General features: G+C 55.4%; 4 protein-coding genes across 4 annotated transcripts; 3 read left to right on the plus strand and 1 right to left on the minus strand.

The window, feature by feature from the left end:
• Nucleotides 1-313: 313 nt before the first annotated feature.
• On the plus strand, nucleotides 314-2,543 carry ISF_00841 (DNA topoisomerase III; the record flags this gene model as incomplete). Its single annotated transcript, XM_018844448.1, has 4 exons — nucleotides 314-658; nucleotides 711-889; nucleotides 949-1,118; nucleotides 1,177-2,543. The coding sequence occupies 4 exons, from the start codon at nucleotides 314-316 to the stop codon at nucleotides 2,541-2,543; spliced, it is 2,061 nt and encodes a 686-aa protein (XP_018708898.1).
• Nucleotides 2,544-6,284: 3,741 nt separating this feature from the next.
• Nucleotides 6,285-7,343, plus strand: ISF_00842 (Sin3 binding protein; the record flags this gene model as incomplete). Its single annotated transcript, XM_018844449.1, has 1 exon — nucleotides 6,285-7,343. One exon carries the CDS (start codon nucleotides 6,285-6,287, stop codon nucleotides 7,341-7,343), a length of 1,059 nt encoding a protein of 352 aa, XP_018708899.1.
• Nucleotides 7,344-8,643: 1,300 nt separating this feature from the next.
• ISF_00843 (Glycosyl transferase, family 25) lies at nucleotides 8,644-9,981 on the minus strand (the record flags this gene model as incomplete). The annotated part of the gene is made up of 2 exons (XM_018844450.1): nucleotides 8,644-9,435; nucleotides 9,517-9,981. The coding sequence occupies 2 exons, from the start codon at nucleotides 9,979-9,981 to the stop codon at nucleotides 8,644-8,646; spliced, it is 1,257 nt and encodes a 418-aa protein (XP_018708900.1).
• Nucleotides 9,982-14,890: 4,909 nt separating this feature from the next.
• On the plus strand, nucleotides 14,891-16,806 carry ISF_00844 (pH-response transcription factor pacC/RIM101; the record flags this gene model as incomplete). Its single annotated transcript, XM_018844451.1, has 3 exons — nucleotides 14,891-15,082; nucleotides 15,148-15,418; nucleotides 15,482-16,806. The coding sequence occupies 3 exons, from the start codon at nucleotides 14,891-14,893 to the stop codon at nucleotides 16,804-16,806; spliced, it is 1,788 nt and encodes a 595-aa protein (XP_018708901.1).
• Nucleotides 16,807-18,045: the final 1,239 nt, after the last annotated feature.

Consider the following 18,045-nt stretch of genomic DNA (forward strand, 5'->3'; position numbering starts at 1 on the left):
ACCAAATCTGCTATCGACATGGTCAAATCTCTCCTCAGACAAATCGCAAACATCCTTGACACGAAGCAAAAGATCACGAGAAAGTCTGTGGATTTGCCACTAATGGAGCCCTAAAGCCCTCAAATCCGAAATTCCAACCATCACGATGCAATTGAACCAGATAGCTGGACCACAGGGGCGGTACAGCTGCACCATTGCCATCACGCGACGCGTTTTACGCCGGGGTGAATGAGCAAGTCTACCCAGTCACAGCCACTGACACCAACAAAATCGCACAAATCTCAACATATATCCAAACACACATGTATTCAATATGCGGGTTCTATGTGTGGCTGAAAAGCCATCCATCTCCAAGGCTGTGGCTGGCCATCTCTCCGGTGGCCAATTCCAGACCGTGAGTCTACATGCGCAGCTGCACCAGACAGGGGAACGACTAACACCAGCACGCTGCGCCCTCCAGCACAACACTCGCAACCAATACATAAAGAATTACGCTTTTGACTTTGATTTTGGGCCACCCTACGGCCAATGCCCCGTCACCATGACTTGTGTAACTGGGCACCTCACCAATCTCGAGTTCACCGCCGAGCATAAGAATTGGAGCTTCCCGCCGCCAGAGTCGCTCTTCAATGCGCCGGTCGTTAGCAGTGTATACGATGTATGTGACTTCCCTGTACCTGACTAGAGACTCAAGCTCTAACTGTTCCCAGGACAAGAAGAATATTGCGCAAAATTTGGCCGAACAAGCCAGGTTTGCCCGCCTCCTCGTCATCTGGACGGATTGCGATCGCGAAGGAGAGCACATTGGCCAGGAAATTGTTGATGCTGCGAAAAAAGGCAACAGTCAAATCCAGGTCAAGCGTGCTCGTTTCAGCAATGTCGAAAGGGCGTAGGATACCACACCTTTACCCCTTCCTAACCAAGCATGCACTGATTGACTTGGAACAGACACGTTTTATCTGCTGCTACTCGACTTATAAATCTCGACGAGAAGCAAGTAAACGCCGTCGCAGCACGAATAGAGCTGGACTTGCGCATCGGCTACGCCTTCACGCGATTCATGACCAACAATCTACGGCCACTAGGTGGACCGATGGAAAATCTGACTTTGAGTTATGGTAAGTCTGTTTGTATTGATTTGAAGATTGCATCTTGTGCTTACTTGTGCTTTCTAAGGTTCATGTCAATTTCCTACTCTTGGATTCGTTGTGGACCGCTACTTTCGGGTTAAGAACTTTGTCCCAGAACCATTCTGGAGCATCAAAGTTACCGAAAGCAGGGAAGGAAAGCAGGCTCTCTTTACCTGGTCACGCACTCGACTTTTCGACCGTATGACGACCGTCATTCTCTATGAAAGATGCCTGGATGCCAAAATGGCCAAGATTACCAGGGTTCAGGAAAAGCCAACACGCAAGTACAAGCCACTGCCGCTGACCACTGTTGAGCTTCAGAAGGCAGCTACTCGATTGCTCCGAATGAATGGTCAGCAGGCTATGACGATTGCCGAGACGCTATACAACAAAGGATTCATAAGCTACCCAAGGACGGAGACGGACCGCTTCGACAAGGGCATGAACCTGCGAGCATTGGTGCAGAAGCAGACACCGGACCAGCGCTGGGGCGGATTTGCGCAAGACCTCGTAAACGGCGGTTTTCAGCAGCCGCGCGAAGGGAGACACGATGATAAAGCGCACCCGCCTATCCACCCCATCACTTATGCCGCACCGAGTGTGTTGAGCTACGACGAAGGCCGGCTGTACGAGTATGTAGTGAGACGGTTTCTCGCATGCTGCTCAGAAGATGCCATGGGTTCTGCAACGGAAATCGACCTGCAGTACGGCGAGGAGTTGTTTAGCGCTCATGGCGTCAGGGTGCTTGAGAGAAACTACCTCGACGTCTACATATATGAGACATGGAATGACTCGGCAGAGCTGCCTAAATTCACCGTAGGAGAGCAATTCGAGCCAACAGAGGCTATTATGGCAGAGGGCAAGACGGGACCGCCATCATATCTTACCGAAGCAGATCTCATTGCGTTGATGGATGCCAATGGCATTGGCACAGACGCAACAATGGCGGAGCACATCCAAAAAATCCAGGACCGGGAATACGTGGCGACGATTGACCGTTCTGGTACTGCGGAGGCCGGCAACAATGACGAGGACGACTCGGACGGCGCGGAGGCGGGTAGAGGCGGACGAGGCCGTGGGCGTGGCCGCGGCCGCGGAAGAGCTGGACGTGGCGGCGGCAGAGCGACGGGACGAGGCAGGAGAGGAGGCGTCAAGGTGTTTGTGCCTACTCAGCTTGGCGTCGCGCTGATTCTCGGCTTTGACCGGATGAACTTTGAGACGAGCCTGGGTAAGCCGTTTCTACGAAAGGAGATGGAGCTCAAGATGAAGGCGATATGCGATGGCCGGCTCAGCAAGGATGTCATGCTACGGGAGAGCATCTCGCAATACCGAGAAGTCTTTATGCAGTCTCAAGAGAGGCTGAACGTGTTGAAGCGAGCGTGTCGAGAGTTTGTATTTGGTCAGCCCGTATAGGGCGCTCTCTCTATAGTCACCATTGGGACTGGAAAGACATGGATAGACGTAGGTCTGAAGGAAAATTACGCCACCATCCGAACATTCTGGATTGCATGGGTTGGTGGACTCGCGTGGGTTGTGACGATGCTGGAGGACGGAACCAGCTTTGTTCGGGTTGGGCAGCGGGAGGGGGGAGGGGCAAGCTGCATGAGGGAGAAGGACAAGCTCGGCGTTGTTCACCTGCAATGCAAGGTAGCAAGCAGGGTGTATTGCAGAGCGGGGTATGCATTTCGTCAATGACAGAGGAATGAGTTGCCGTGATTGTCTGAATGCGGGGAGTTGAATATTGTATGTCGCAAAGACGGCCGGCCAATGAAGGGTCAGCAGGCAGCACGATGGTACAGAGGCGCTTTGCACACATGGAGAACTGGACAACTGGGAAGCAACAAAGTTTTACTTGCCCTATTTACTATCGTGAAATAATACTGGTAATGATAATACTGGCCGGAATTGGGCTTGAAATAATACACGTGTTGGGGCTGTGTGGCTCTGTGAGGGCATAGCCCGATTCGCGTGGGCGACCTCACGGATGACCTATCGTGATCGCGATGAGACCAGAATCAAGGAGTGATAAAATTTGGCGATAGGTTTAGGGCTTTTTGTCGTCATCGCACAAAACCGGCATAATGGAAACAAACAAATGACGCTCAGGCGCGGGTTGTTATCTCGCCTGGTCGGCGGTGGCGCGGGGAAGTGGGCTGGGGAAGCTGTTGTCATGGCCAAGAACGCGATAAGTCCATTGATAGACCGCGGCGTAAATTGAACCAATGTATATACATGATAAGAAGGCAGCCATGATATCAACGCGCACCAAAACTAGGGTTTCGGGTAATACAGGCTTTGGGATCAGAAAATGGCTCACGGATTTTGAAAAGAGAGAGTCATTTGATGGTTGGGCGTTCTTTCTCGTCTCACCATCCAATCCGGCAATGACCTCAATCAAGTGTATGTAAACGAAAGATGGACCCAATTCAATCCAAGGCAACGCCATGAGCCAGTGGGAGCGGCCACGCGCGTTGGCAATGGAGTTGCTGGGCTGTTCCGAGGGAGGAGCCAAGACTGGCGCAGCTGGGACTGGGGAGTTTGATTTATTACGAGCCACACGCCCCCTTTGACCTTAACTCGGACAGGGAATAATATCAACTTGGCATAGGTAACGCGTTGGGTGTGCTATTTTCAGCAGGATCCTCCCTGCACGTCAGTTTTTAGTCAGGCCAGGCAGAAGGCAAAGGCAAGAGTGGGCTGCGAGAGGAAGCGATGTCAAGTCCCGACACATAATACTAGGCATATAAGTAGAGAATTCACTTATTATAATAATGCCCAAGGAAGAAAATGAATGAATGCAAAGGGAGGACCGGCTGAAAGAACAGCCTGGCCTGTAGTAAAATGAAGGCTCATTTGACTTATTAAGGAGAACCTCGACTTACACGACAAGGGGGAACGATATCTGTGTGGCAGCGGACGCACAGGAACTCGCGCAAAAGTTTTCAGAACGCACGAAAAGTATAATGACGCAAACGATCATTTTGATTTTTTTTTTTCGGCCTGTGACAAAACAGGAATTGGCGAATGAACACGACGGTCCGGTCTTGTGTATCGTGGGCGAACCGAGAGGAGCATGTGCTCAAACCAATGGGCGGCGCGCCAGACGCTGTAAAGTGCGCTGTAACTTGCTAGGGTGGGCACCTCCGTAGCAGCATTCCCACTGTAAATTTAGCGCCTTTAGCGGAGGCCGGGAGTGTACCTGGAGGCGTCGAGCCCACCCGTTTGACCCGCAAGATGCGCGGATGTAAGTTCATTCTTTATAGACACAATGCATGGCTTGTCTTGTGATACCTGGGCGCACCTTTCTTGACGTGTATTCGAAATAGGCGGAGAGATGGGTCTTGTCCAACTCCGACTGCCGGTTTTCTGGATGATACGGCGTCTGTACTCTCTGTACATACATAGGTCTAGATGCGTACAAGACAGGCTGGCAGCTGTTGTCATGCTTGAGACGGGCAAACCGAAAGGCGCACTAAAATAAATATGTAGTACCGTAGGCGGTCGTTAGTATGTATGTATGTATGCAGCTGCAACTGTAGCCTCACACTAGGGCTTGCGAGTCTCCCCACGATTCTTCTTATCAACTGATGCGCCCACGTTGCCCGCTTTGCTGGCCGAGAAGCTCCGATCTCGCCGCGCGCGGGGAAGCAAGGCCAAAACGTCAACGCGAACCCGATGAACGATGGGCTCCGTCAAAACCCACCGCACAGAACGAAAAAACATGAGAAGCACGAAAATTAGTAGGGCAAAAGTTACAAGTCGCGTCACTTGAACATTTTTGCCATTTAGGCTGCGGGTAGAAGTAGTGTGCTGCCATCAGATCAGCTTACTGGTCAGCGAAGAGAGACCGTTTGCGCTGTTTCCGCAGGACACGCCCTTGCCCGTCACAGCCCCCTCACTACCTGAAAGGAACAGAGGGTGCCACAGAGCGTTTGCAGAGGCAGCACAAGACGGCAACGATGGGCCATTTACTGAAGCTGTTCAACGCGCTCAAGAAACCCGTCAAAAAGGACTCGACAAAGGAAGCGTCACTGCAAAGCGCTCGGTGTTCCCCGAACTCGCGACGCGCGCCGGCTGCTTATTAGCTTTGCGGCTGGAGTCATGGGATACCTGCCTATAACTCGACTTCCATGTGAGTGAGTCAGCTAAGAAAGTGCAACCGACAAAAAAGGTACATTCCTCACAGGTATCTCGCGTCGCAACGAGCCCACTGCATCGGCGTGAAATAGCGGGGCTCTCAGCGCACACCCTCCACACTGACGACACCATGTCGCGTCGAGGTACTTGTGTTTTGCAGCAAAGACATACGGAACAAAGAAGTACATGCTCTTAAAAGGCTGCCACTCAAAACCGGCGTCTTTGTCACCTGCCACGCCTCTCCCGAGGACAAAGGGTACCTGCGCTACCGTGTACCTCCTCGCCGCGCTCCAGTTGGGCTCGGGCTCGGGCTGGCGTGGGCTCGCTCTGACTGGCAACGGCAAATCGTAAAGTCCCCTCTCGCTGCTGACCACGGTAAAGTATACTTTGGCGAGACAATACCGACGATAAATCCAAAGAGCAAACGCCACGCCCAAACGCCACGACCACCGTCACGCTACAGGGCACTTTGCCCGCCTAATCTGCCTTCTAATCACCTTGTCTGTCAACGTCCTCCAACGCCCTCCCCCCCTGCTATACATAACTCCCCGTCTCGCCGCGCCTCCCACCCTCCCTTCTTCCCTTCTTCAAAGCAACAACAACGACGAATCCCATCCTATTATAATCATCGAGAGTCATCTGTCACAGTCCAGAGAGTCGCGCCAGCTCTGCCCGCCTGCCCATCCAAGCTATTCATCATCTCTTTCCCTCCTAGCTTCAGTTATACCAGCTTCGCCAACTTCCGCTTTGGGACAATTTAGGTAGGTACCTCCGTACCCTAGGCAGTGACTCAACCGCACCTCATCACCAGCTCCTGCATCGCGAGACTCGCGGCGGGCACTTTCCACATCATCCCTCGCTCCTCTGCCTCGTCATACTCTTATCCCTCATCTTTTCTTCTTCTCAAACGACACTTCAGCCCTATACCTGCCATCACACCTACGGAACACCCGCGCTAACTCGCCTGTCCTCCCAGAATTGTTCTGAAGCTCTCCTATACACCTGGTACATAACATCATGGCTTCCAAGGCAGCAGCTGCTCGTGACATCCCCCAGGCCTCCTTGAACCGAGACAACTTGACTGTTGTAGCGGATCGGAGCGACCCGGCGACTGTGGCACGATCTCACAACCTCCCGACTCCTCCCAACTCCATCTCCCCTGCGCTTCCCGCTCACGGTCTAAAGGCCCAGCTTCAGAAGGCGGCCAAGCTCGAGCCCATCGACTCCGACTTGGACCTCCACGAAGACGCCCGCGACCCCAAGCGCTCCGTCTCCCCGCATCACGATGCGTCCGGTACCATCACCAGCGCCATGCTGGCTACGTATCACCTCCCAGAGATCCTGCTCAATCACGGGCCTCTCGCGATACGACACATAATCGGATACCTGACGACGTCTGTCCCCGGCTTCTCCGGCATCCCTCCGAGCAAGGCCCGCAGGCTGGTCGTGAGTGCCCTCGAGAGCCGCCGAGACGGCGCGCACGGCGATAGCGAAGTGGATTTTGAAAAGGTCGGCTGGGGACGGTGGAACGCCCGACGCAGAGGACTGCCAGGACGTGACCGCGAGGCCACGCCCCCCGAGACCCTGCCCGGCGGCGGCATCCCCATCTCCAGAAATGCCCTGAGAGCCCAGGAGAGGGCCAGGGCAAACAAGTTTGGTTCCAGTGGCGAGTCCTTCCACTTCTCCCACGATGACCACAACGACATCCCCATGATGGAGGACGAGGCTGACAAGATGTCCATGGACGGCTACGAGTCGGCTTCATGCTCCGAGGCCCCCGACGACGATGTCATCATGAATGACGACCCCGAGGACGTCACCGACGACGAGGACTGGGCCGCCATGGGAGCCGCCGCTCTGCGTGCCGAGTCCTACCCCAACATGGCCGCTGCCCTGTCCAGTCCCAACCTGCCCATCCCGCACACTTATAGTGCGACGGGCATGCGTGCCTTTTCCGGCCGGTCCGGCATGGCTCGTCCCCCTCAATCCCTCTTCGACATGACTGCGCTCGCCGGTGCCTCTGGCGCTCAGGAGCGTGAGGCTGTCGAGGCTCTTCTACGACTCGGTTCTGTATAATACGATATGCATGCGCGGCGTTTTTTCGGTGCTTTTTACCCTTCTCTTCTCTTCTCCTTATCGCTTTATGCAACTGGGTCCGGATATCAACATACACTCGGCCAACTTGGCTGGGCCAAATGGACTGCGTGTCACACGCGAGTGATGTGACTGCGAAACCATCACATCATGACCAGTTCTTACGATGACACGGGTTTCCAACATTTGCTTTGGAGGTTTTTTCTTCCTCGTTTCTCTCAACTCTTGCGCATCATTTTTCTGGTCTCTGGCAATAGCTGGCATTTGGGCAGATACCCCCGCAGCGCGAAGCTCAACCCCTTGCCTGGCGGAACCCTTGTGGCCTTTCTTGCCACTCTACGTTTCTCCTGGTACACTTTTTAATGGCTTTTTGTCGTTCGCTTCCGCTACTTTTTATCTTCTTGCACATACCCTTCTGCTGGCAACCGTCTCGAACCAGTTCAACAATTTTTCTTTTTTTCAATCGTCGTCGAAAATCATCTGCTTGAGGCTTCACCCTTGGCATCTTGCTCCGGCTTAGCTGTTGAACAGTGAATCTTCGGATGCCTCGACAATCTACGACACTACAAGATAATAATCACCCTCCGACTCGCCTACTTGGGCGAACTGGGAGGGAAAACCATATACTTATATAGAAGGACATTGAGCAGTGGCTCCGTGGGAGCTCTGGAATATGTGAATGGGAGGACACTAGGTTATGGCTACTTTACAAGTAGCTGAATATATTTGGTTCAGAGGGTGTGACTCTGAACTCGTCCTCGAATGGCGAGGACACTCTTGCGCTTCAACAAGGCAAGAGACGGGGATATAAATAGGACCCTTTTTTTTTATTTTGGGATGTCAGGAGCACTTGCTCTTTGTTTAGGTAGTCTTCCTTATGGTATCCGTACCCAGGCCATGCCTCGATCCAATGGAAACTCTTGACCCTAATGCTGTCGTCCAATATGCCTGCGTCGTGTCCTGACTGATATCTTGACTGGTTACATGTCCTGACTGATGTCTTGGTCGGTTACAATTAGACCATGCTTCTTGACGGATGATGTCCTTGCCACTATGCCTGGGCTACCAGTCTACCTAGAGCCGTTGTCCATTTGTTTGTCTTGTTCTTGTTTAGATTGATATTGATGTTATGTAGTCTGGTAAAAGAAAATGCATACCATTGCCGCTACACTCGGCCGTGAAAATGCGCAAATACAATAAACAAACCCAAAAATCGCTAATGCAACTTCATCCTTACACATGCGACCCCCCATCACCCTCCCCAGCACGCCTCCCACCCTGATCAGTTGCCGGCCGCCTCGCTGAACTGGCTCGCCTCCAGAGGCGACTCGCCCAGTATCAGGCCCCAGGCCCTCTGCAGCGCCATGTCCTTGAAGGAGACGACGTTGGCGTGGTCTTGCCTGCTCCGCCAGATGCTCCCCGTGCGCTTGACCTCGTCCCAGCCCGTCATGTTGCGCTCGCCGTCGCTGTTGCCGCCGTGGATGTCCGAGTTGGCCCCGCGCTCGTGCATGCCGATGCCGTCGACGTACTCCCACTGGCCAAAGACGGTGGGCGCGACGCTGTACGCGACGAGGTCGCCGGACATGGTCATGCGGCGCATGACCAGGTCGACGGGGTTGTCGAGGTCGACGGCGGTGCGCAGCAGCAGCTTGGCGGCGCCGGTCTGCGAGACGGCGTAGGCGGTGGTGCAGACGGGCCCGCCGGAGCGCCGGACTACGCGCTCGGCGCCGAGCTCGGCGCCCCAGTAATCGGAGCCGGGCGCGACGTGCTCGTCCGGGTAGCGCAGGGCCTCGTCCTTGTGCGCGGGGTCCTCGGAGCACTGGCCCAGGGAGAGCAGGTCCCAGTGTGTGCTGTGCCACGGGTCGTTGGGGGAGAGCGCGAGCGGGTGACCGCCGGACTCGCCGCGGTCGCGGAAGGAGGGGTTGCGCAGGGTTTTGGACTGCAGCGCGTCGAGGAGATAGGTGAAGTGCTGGTTGAGGTTGCGCATGATGTCGCGCACCTCGACGTCCCAGGCGGCGTCGGACTCGAGCACGAGGACCGCGGGGGTCTTGTCGCGGAGCATCTGGCTCCAGATCTACAAGTTGTGGGTAATGCGATCAGCGGCACCGCTCTTCGAGTCTTGTTCGGTGACTCATATATACAGAGGAGAACATACGTTAGCATGGGCTCGCCAGCAGCCCTTCTCCCCCTTCTTCACGCGCGTCAGGTGCTCCGGGGGCATGCCCACGTCATTGATCTCGTCCGCCAAGACGCCGCGCACCTCGGTCATGTCGATACCCGACAGCCACGCCTGCAGCGTCGCCGCGTCGAGCCGGTCGAACCGCAGCGGTAGGTTGATGAACTGGATCGAGCCGAAGCCGAGCGTCGCATTGCCTGCAGCGTCCATGAGCCGTCGCTCTGCCGACGATGGCCGCGCCACTCCGGCCTTGGATGTCGGCCCAGTGTATGTTTTGTGCCGCCCGCCAAAGGTACCGGCGCCGGAGCTGGCGCGGCTGACGCTGCTGTAGAGGAAGGTAAGCACGAGGCAGAGGCAGGCAAAGGCAGCGATGCGGATGAGGCGCGAGCGGCCCCCGCCGAGCAGCGACGATGGCAGGTCGCGCCAGCTGCTCGCCTTTTCCATGCTGAGGATCGATTCTACGGGTAGCGGCCTGCAAGGCTAGGTAGAGAGAGAATTCGGCAGGTGTTTGGATGACTTTATTCCCGGCGGTCATCAATGGAACACAAAGTCGCTTACTAGCGATTTGCACAAAAAAAAATCGAATAAGAGAGCTCAGCAAAGGAGTGACATGGTAGTTCGCTGGCCATGAGAGGAACAAAAAGGAGGGAAAAAAAAGAAAGGAGTCAAGAAGGGGGGCGGAAATTGACGACCATCGCAGCCTGATTGAACCAGAACGACTGGGCTGGGATTACTATTTCATGCGCCGCTGTCCAGCTTTGTCCCCTTTCTCTGGAGGTCCCTTGTTCACTGCCAGGCTGTCAGCCTGCTCTGACAGGAGTTGTTCGGCCCTGTCAGGCAAAGCCCTTCTTCAATTCGCCAGCCTGATCCGACAACCGGGGCAGCTGAAGCCGCCATCCCTGTCGTGCATCAATGCGAGAAGTTCTTCCTTGAGGTTGAACGCCCTACGGATATCTGTGCCATAGATAAAAAAAAACGTACTCGGCGTTTGGATGTCTCGGGACCTGTAATAAAACGCCGTGGTATCGTTTTCCATCAAGAAAAGATGCTGGTGGCATCTCAGTCTCCAATGACTCGTAGCGGACGCAGTGTAGGGCCGTGCCTCAGTCTCAGGCGGAATGACGCAAGAGGGTTCCGCTGAAGAGACAAAGGAGATAAATAGATGCTGTCCAGCGATACTAATTTGCATTGTCGATTTTTTGTCGAATGCGCGCTTCTTCTTTGGAAGGTCGGTCGCTGGGGTTCGATGTCTCGCATTACCGCAACAAACATCACTGGCCCAAGATCAATCTCACCTTGGCACCCCACGACCATGCGATTGACGCCCACATTCGACGTGTCCCGGATGCCCCTTCCGACTTCCGAAAACAGCCACACCGATCAGGAAGGCCTTGGACCAAGAATTGCTGATCACCATGTCTTGCTTCGTGACAGCATCTCGAACACATAGTCATCTTTGCTACCCTGTGCCACGGAGAAATAGGAAGGAGCCGTGAATCGAAGCGCGCCGAGTCTTATGCGATGAAGCCAAGCCGGCCTCTTGCTCGCGCACGCGGAGCGGCAACACTGCAGTCTTCGCTTTACCAAGAGTCAGCGCCGTCATCAGCGTAGTTTGGGGTGGAATGATGCCCAGAACAGCACCGTGGCTTCTCACTGACCTGTAACTGACTGTTTCCCGCCGTCATCATCCCCGCAGTGAGGATTGTTGCTCCCAGAAGACAAAGCAGAGACGGACAGCGCCTGGACGGGCCTCAATATACCGTATTCTAGCTCTTTTTGTAACGCTTCTGGAACCCATTTCAAAGGCTCAGCTGCTCCCAATACTGTGAGGAAGATCCCATCTGCTGCTCGGCTACAGACATTTGGGACATTGATGAGCGTAAGGAGTACTGCAGAAGGCCTATTCTAGTCAGCCCAAGCTAACTGTCACCAAGTATTCGGAGCGCGTGTCGGTTGAAGAAGCGGCCTCAAGCCCTTGCTCAAATCACTTCGGCCAGAGAAGCAGCCTGGAGCTGACGGTGCCGCAGGAGAGCCATTATTAGAAACACTGCTCCCCATTCAGAGGCAGCATGCGCTAAATGTGCTAATGCAAGCGAAAGCGAAACCACGAACACTTAGTCACAGCATAAAACAATTATTCAGGTCCTCGTTTCCTTTACAAATCCCTTCTTCAAACGTCAAAAGATGAAGGCTTGGCGGCAGCAGAAGTGCTGGCAAAGTTGCTGCTCCTAGCGAGGGTCGGAAGATTGCCGACGATAAAAAAAATCGAGTAAACATCTGAGCCCTCCGCATCTAGGGGTGCCAAGTTCTTGGGCTTGGATGTCGCTGACGACTGCCGTCTTGGCCCCGTGGCTAATGCTGTCACTACCGCCAAGGGATTTCAAGGGTTTGTGATAGACTTCTTGCGCATGCGCGGCATGCTCAGATGTGAAGCCGTCTTCAGACTCTGCCTGGCTTGGCATGTATAGCTTTGACCGGCGTCAGATTTGCCGTCCTGTCGAGATACGTACGTGGCCAGTCACCTCCGTGTGTATCAGGAGAACGCGTACGTGTACTTCGGGGGCCAACAGAGAATGCCGAAAATTGCACGACGAGGTATTATTGATCTGCGGCAGCCACCCACCCTGAACAAGCTTAAATTAAAAGCTGGCGTCGTCACTAACCAGCCCCTAAAACTAGGGGCCTGGAGCTGCATCCTTGTGCTGTCCTCCTTCCTGATTCGGGATGTGAGATTCCCCGTAGATTTGCATCGAAGCATTGACGGGTGATAGCTTTTGTTACAACCGACCGCGAGATTGGTTGCTGGGTGCCTCACTTGATACTCCCCAGCCTTGGGATGCCGCCTCGTCGCCTCAGCTGGAAAGTATAATGAATGGCTCCCTTATCGAAATGCGGGGAGGGAACCAGGCAACGGGCAGATATCTTGGCTGCGCTGCCTGGGAACTGCTTGGCCAAGGGGCACTACTGCTGGCGAAGTCGCCGTGGTCGCCGTGGTCGCCGTTGTCTGGTTTCGCCTGTGTGAAAGACAAAACTGAGTCGCGTCCTGATCAACATTGGCAGTCGGCATTGCGCCTCGCTGGGAGCTTGGCAGCGTTTCTTGGCATATTGATTGTGTAGCGACGCCAAGCGCCAAGCAAAAGGGAAAAAGGCCTCCAAGCCTTCTAGGGCCAGGGCCGGGGATTTCGAGCCACGGCGCGTTGAAATAAGCAACACGTGGAGGGGGATGGCGCAGGGTGGCATGGCTGAGCTATTAAACTTACTCGTAATAAAACGGTCGTGAGCCAAATGGGTGGCTATGTGGCCCTAATCATGTCACCTTCGCAAACCCTGAAGACGATGCCGAGACCTGACCTGCTGTAGCGTCGCCGTTTTGCCTGGGATCAGCTCATGTGCCACGCATGAAAACGAGCTTAATTGGGTGGTTCGTCCAATACTTCCCTAGACCTGTCGCCTGTCCAAGTTTGGGCGCGAGAGGATGTCAGTTTGTGTGACGATGGCTGTAATGGATTCCGCGTCAGCTTAGCAAATGATGCATGGCGGGCCAAAGGAAGCAGCCACAGGCCAAGCCAGCATCCACGCCAGAGCGAAATTGGAAGAAACAAGAGAAAGACGGCAGATAATGTTACTGGCTTCCATGTGCAGTCCAGAGACAACACCATCGGCAAACTAGCTCCTCGTAGTTAGCAGGCAGGGCCTTCCTTGTCTTGCAGCAAATGTCTTGGACTCTCCAATTTGTCGTGCATACCCCGGCCAAGCCCCACGTATTTAGCGATTGCGGCATGCTTTAGTCTGCGGCGGAGGCGGAGGGGCACAGAGCCTGGGCGCCCAGCGGAAAGCTTGATTCATTTCTTGTTCAGTCTGGGCGATCGCTGGGTTGCTGGCGAGGCGAAGGGTGAGATGGCCTCACCAGGCTGTTCGCAGGCCCGGTTGTTTGGGCCCGGCGGCCACTTCACGTGGGACGAAAAACAGGAGATGAGTTGCGTGGTCATACGGCAGAGTCGGGCTCGGATGGATAGCGTCATGAGCCGGCAGGTCCGGCTTCGAGTAGTGGTGCTGTCATGGCAGAGACTGCGAAGGCTGTACGTCCGTTTGGTATGCTCTTGCAGCTGTGGCGGAAGCCATGGCCACGGTCATGTATCCCCTGATGAGGACGACCATAATAAAAAAGTGAGCGAATGACATTCGCCGAATCAATAATAGCAGTGAGGCAGCGTCAGTCGCCTCTTTTGACAGGAGCCGCAGCGAAACAGCCACGGACTGCCGATCATGCCAATATGAGGCAGTTGTGCGACACTTTCATTCTGACTCGTTGACTGGCTGGCTGGTGGTCAGGTTGTAGTCAGCGATAAACAAACAGGAACTGCACACGAGACGACGAAGAGTATTTTTAATTTGCGCAGGCAAGCCAGCCATGCGGTCCTTTTCGGGGCTTCTGACGAAGCTGGATTTGGCAACAAGGCGATCGCTCCACTGGTACGGCGCCTTCAGCGTTTTCGGCTGCTAAGAGAGGGAGCTGTCGAAGGGATGCCCTTGCTTTTTCGCCTTGCCGAGAGCAGCTGAGAATCTTTCGTATCACCGATGACGATAAAAGCACCATGATGCCATGCCATCGCACAAGAAATCAAGAGATATGAGCTCATTCCTGCCGCTGGCCTCGATTGGCAATTGGCAAACGGGGATCAGGAACGGACACTGCCCAAGGTTGGGCTGGAGAAACAGAAGAGCCTGGACCGCCGAAGACGCCCATTGGTACAAGGCGAGTGCTGAGCCCGCGCCCCACAGTCACCACAACAGCCAATCGAACGCTGTCGATGGGTATCCTGCCAAGACCGCCAAGCTCTTGGCGGTCTTGGCAAACTCTGCTCCGCCGCATATCCCAATGTCCAGGCATGCTGCAATACCTCATCCGCAACATAAATCCTTAGTAATATTAGGTACTCTTGCCAAGAGATACCTCGTCTTGGCATGCCAATGCCGCCAAGACTTTCCGCTCGCCCCTTCAGTCGTCGCGCCAAGACATGGCAACTTGGCTTTGGTACCTACCGAAGTATCAGCATCTAAAGCCAACCGCCCTCCCCGCAACATTATCTTTTTCTTTTTTTCTTTTTTGTTTTCTATTAAAAAATCCAAGTCTCGCTTCTTGACCCTCCTTGGCTTATTTTCGTCTCAATCGACATTTAATCTACAACCTCCCCCAGCTCCGTTGGACCTACTTCCTCAACAACCTTGATCCGCTAACAGCTCACCTACCAATCGCCACAAACGTCTCTTGCACGCTAATACAAGTCGATCCCGTCCCGGAACCGCACCGGCCGACCTCTTGACAGCTTCACTCTATCCTTCGACCGTTGCAATGTCGCAACTCCCCGATATCTCCCAGGTCACCTCTGGGGTCAGCAGCAGCAGCAGCGACTCCAAATCCGCCACCCCCGCGCCGTCGAGCGCCAGCTCCAGCGCCGCCTCCCTGGCTCTCATGGCCGAAGACAACCTCACATGCCGCTGGAACCAGTGCAACCAAAAGTTCGCCAGCCCCGAGATTCTTTATGTATGCATGCCGCGCCCAAATTTTGTGTCTCTATTCCCGCCTGTATCTGACCCCATCGCCTATAGGAACACATCTGCGATCGCCATGTTGGCCGCAAAAGCACCAACAACCTGAGCCTCACCTGCCAATGGAACTCGTGCCGCACCACTACCGTTAAGCGTGACCACATCACCTCGCATATCCGAGTCCACGTCCCTCTCAAGCCCCACAAGTGCGAGTTCTGTGGCAAGTCGTTCAAGCGCCCTCAGGACCTGAAGAAGCACGTCAAGACGCATGCCGACGACTCCGTCCTCTCCCGCCAGGATAACGGCTTTAACTACCGAACCCAGTCTAAGGGTATGTTTCTTCTATATCACGGCGCTATGCACACGCGGAGCAACCTACTGACATACTCGGCAGCCCCTAGCTACTATGACCACAACGGCCAGATGCGTTCTGGCCATGCCGGCTTCCCTCAGCCGAGCCACCCCGGTAGTTACTACGCTCCTCAACAGCCGGCGAGCTACGGAATGTACTTCAACCAACCGCCTCTCAACACCCCTCGCGCGGAACACATTGGCTACAGCGCCGCTGCCGCTGGCGGATACGACCGCAAGCGCACCTACGACATGGTTGACGACTTCTTCGGCAGCGCCAAGCGCCGCCACATTGACCCCTCGTCATATGCCGACATTGGCCGCTCCCTTCTCCCCCTCCACGGCTCCCTGTCCGTCCCCAACGGCCCGATGGCCGCTGAGCAGCACTACATGCCTCAGCCGGCGCATGTCTCCGGCGGCATGAGCGCCGGCGTCCACCCTCCCATTTCCCACAACCCTCTCGCGCAGCAGTACTACCTGCCCATGCCCAGCGCCCGCACCCAGAAGGACCTCGTCCAGATCGACAACCTCCTCGGCCAGATGCAGGACACCATCTACGAGAACGCCAACCACGCCACTGCCGGCGTCCACATTCACAGCGGCAGCGACCACGGCTACGGCGGCGGCTTCCGCAACACACCTTCGCCCAACACCATGCACCGCGGATCGCCCACGCACATGGCCGACGGCTACGCCGTCTCGGCCGCCAGTATGGCCTCGCCGCTCACCGCCATCTCCTCCACCGGCACGCCCGCCGTCACTCCTCCCTCCAGCTCCATGTCCTACACATCGGGTCACTCCCCCAGCCCGTCTGCCTCTGGCATGTCTGCCGCCGGCCTCTCCCCGCAGTCGCGCCACAGCCCGGCCGCCGTCATGTACCCGAGTCTGCCTACCAGCCTACCTGCCGCCAGCCACGGCTACGGACAGTCGGCCACGGCCACACTCGGTCCCAGCTTTGACATGACGGAGCGCCGCCGCTACTCGGGCGGCCTTCTCCAGCGCGCCCGCGGCCCTCTGCCCGTGCGCTCCGCCGAGCCCCTCTCCAGCGGAGCCGCCACCCCCAAGGCCGCTCCCGGCGCCGAGGGCCCGGCGTCTCCCTCCTCGGACTCGTCCGAGGCCAGCGAGACGACGCGCGAGCGCGAGGAGCAGTACGACCGCTGGTTGGAGAACATGCGCGTCATTGAAGGCCTGCGTGAGTACATCCGCGGCCGTCTGGAGCGCAGGGAGTACGTCCAGGACGAGCCCAATCGCCCCAGCGGCGACGCTATGGATGTTGACGTCAAGAGCCCTCAGATGCCTCCCCGCGCGCTCGGCAAGGGCAAGGAGGGCAACTCTCTGTATCCCATCCTTCCCGTCCCCGGCTCTTGAGCTTCGGTGGCTCTGTAGTTTCTTGTTGATGGTTTTTTGGCGTTTAATGCGGGATGGACAGCTCAAATTTGTTTTGCGTGGGAACGGGATAAGGAGTTTTATGGAACCGGAACATGTCTCTTTATTCTTCCTGTTGAATCTTGTGACTCTGGACAGTTCTAGTTAGTTATAGCGCGCCAGAAAGATGCGCTGCCACGATGTAAATTTGCCGCCCTCTACTTCTTGAATCCACATCCTTACTCTGATCATCCAACCGCCTACCTTCTACTTGATCTTGACGACTCGGTGATATGTACCTGCTGCGGAAGACTCGTAGTACGAAGGCTCCGTCCGCTCCCTTCTTGTCTGTGAGAACCACGGTGGTGCGACTGCTCAAACGACAAGACATTGATAGACGACTTGCCGGGCCCTGTCTCCAACCGGCCACCACACATGCAGTCTTAGAGAGACCGCGCTGGGGCACCGAATCCGGCGCGGCCTAGTGACCTTACCTTGCCTTGTAGATAGTAGGCACTGAGACGCCAGGTATACTACCACAACGGGGGTCACCTATTCTCAATCTGGAGAACTTTGTGGACTACTATTCCCACTGCAACCTTACCCGGTAATGGAGAGAAGAGAAATAGAGAAAAGGCCACGAGCAGTGAAGACCGAGCCTGGCGGCTTCCCTTGCCTCTTTTGGAACGAGCGTAGGGCCACCCTCGCGGCGGGGGAAGGGTATAGTGTGGCTGCGTGCGCTCTCTGCAACGCTCAACATGACGACTTTGGTACTCTAAGGCTTGGGTAAAAACTGCTATTACGTAGTCATATGTCTTGCCGCAGACGGCATCGAACAAAGCCGATCAAAGTAAATGTTCGGCATCGGCCATGCGGGGTGAGAGTAAACGACGAGCCCCGCGCTGGCTGAATTGGCTGTTCGCTTTCCCGCCCTCTCCCCGACCTCCCCGTCAGCCAGACATGTTATATATCTCACCCAATCAACTTGTTTTGCTCGTTCCCCTCTTCTCGACCAAAGTACCTGCAACACACCGACAACTCACTACCCACCTCTGCCCATCAAGGGTGGTCATACGAGCTTATTCTGCTCCATTCACTCGGCTATCGGGCTCCAATCGAGCCCGGCCCTGTCGGCCTTTCTGGGGCAGCCTGCAGCAAATACTTGGCCCGTTGGGGCAGGACTTTGTCGTCGCACTACAAGTATCAGAAGGGGAGGAAATGCACGACGAAGCTCTTCTCCCT

This window comes from Cordyceps fumosorosea (genome assembly GCF_001636725.1).
Source record: "Cordyceps fumosorosea ARSEF 2679 chromosome Unknown scaffold_1, whole genome shotgun sequence".
Taxonomy (NCBI): Eukaryota; Fungi; Ascomycota; class Sordariomycetes; order Hypocreales; family Cordycipitaceae; genus Cordyceps; species Cordyceps fumosorosea.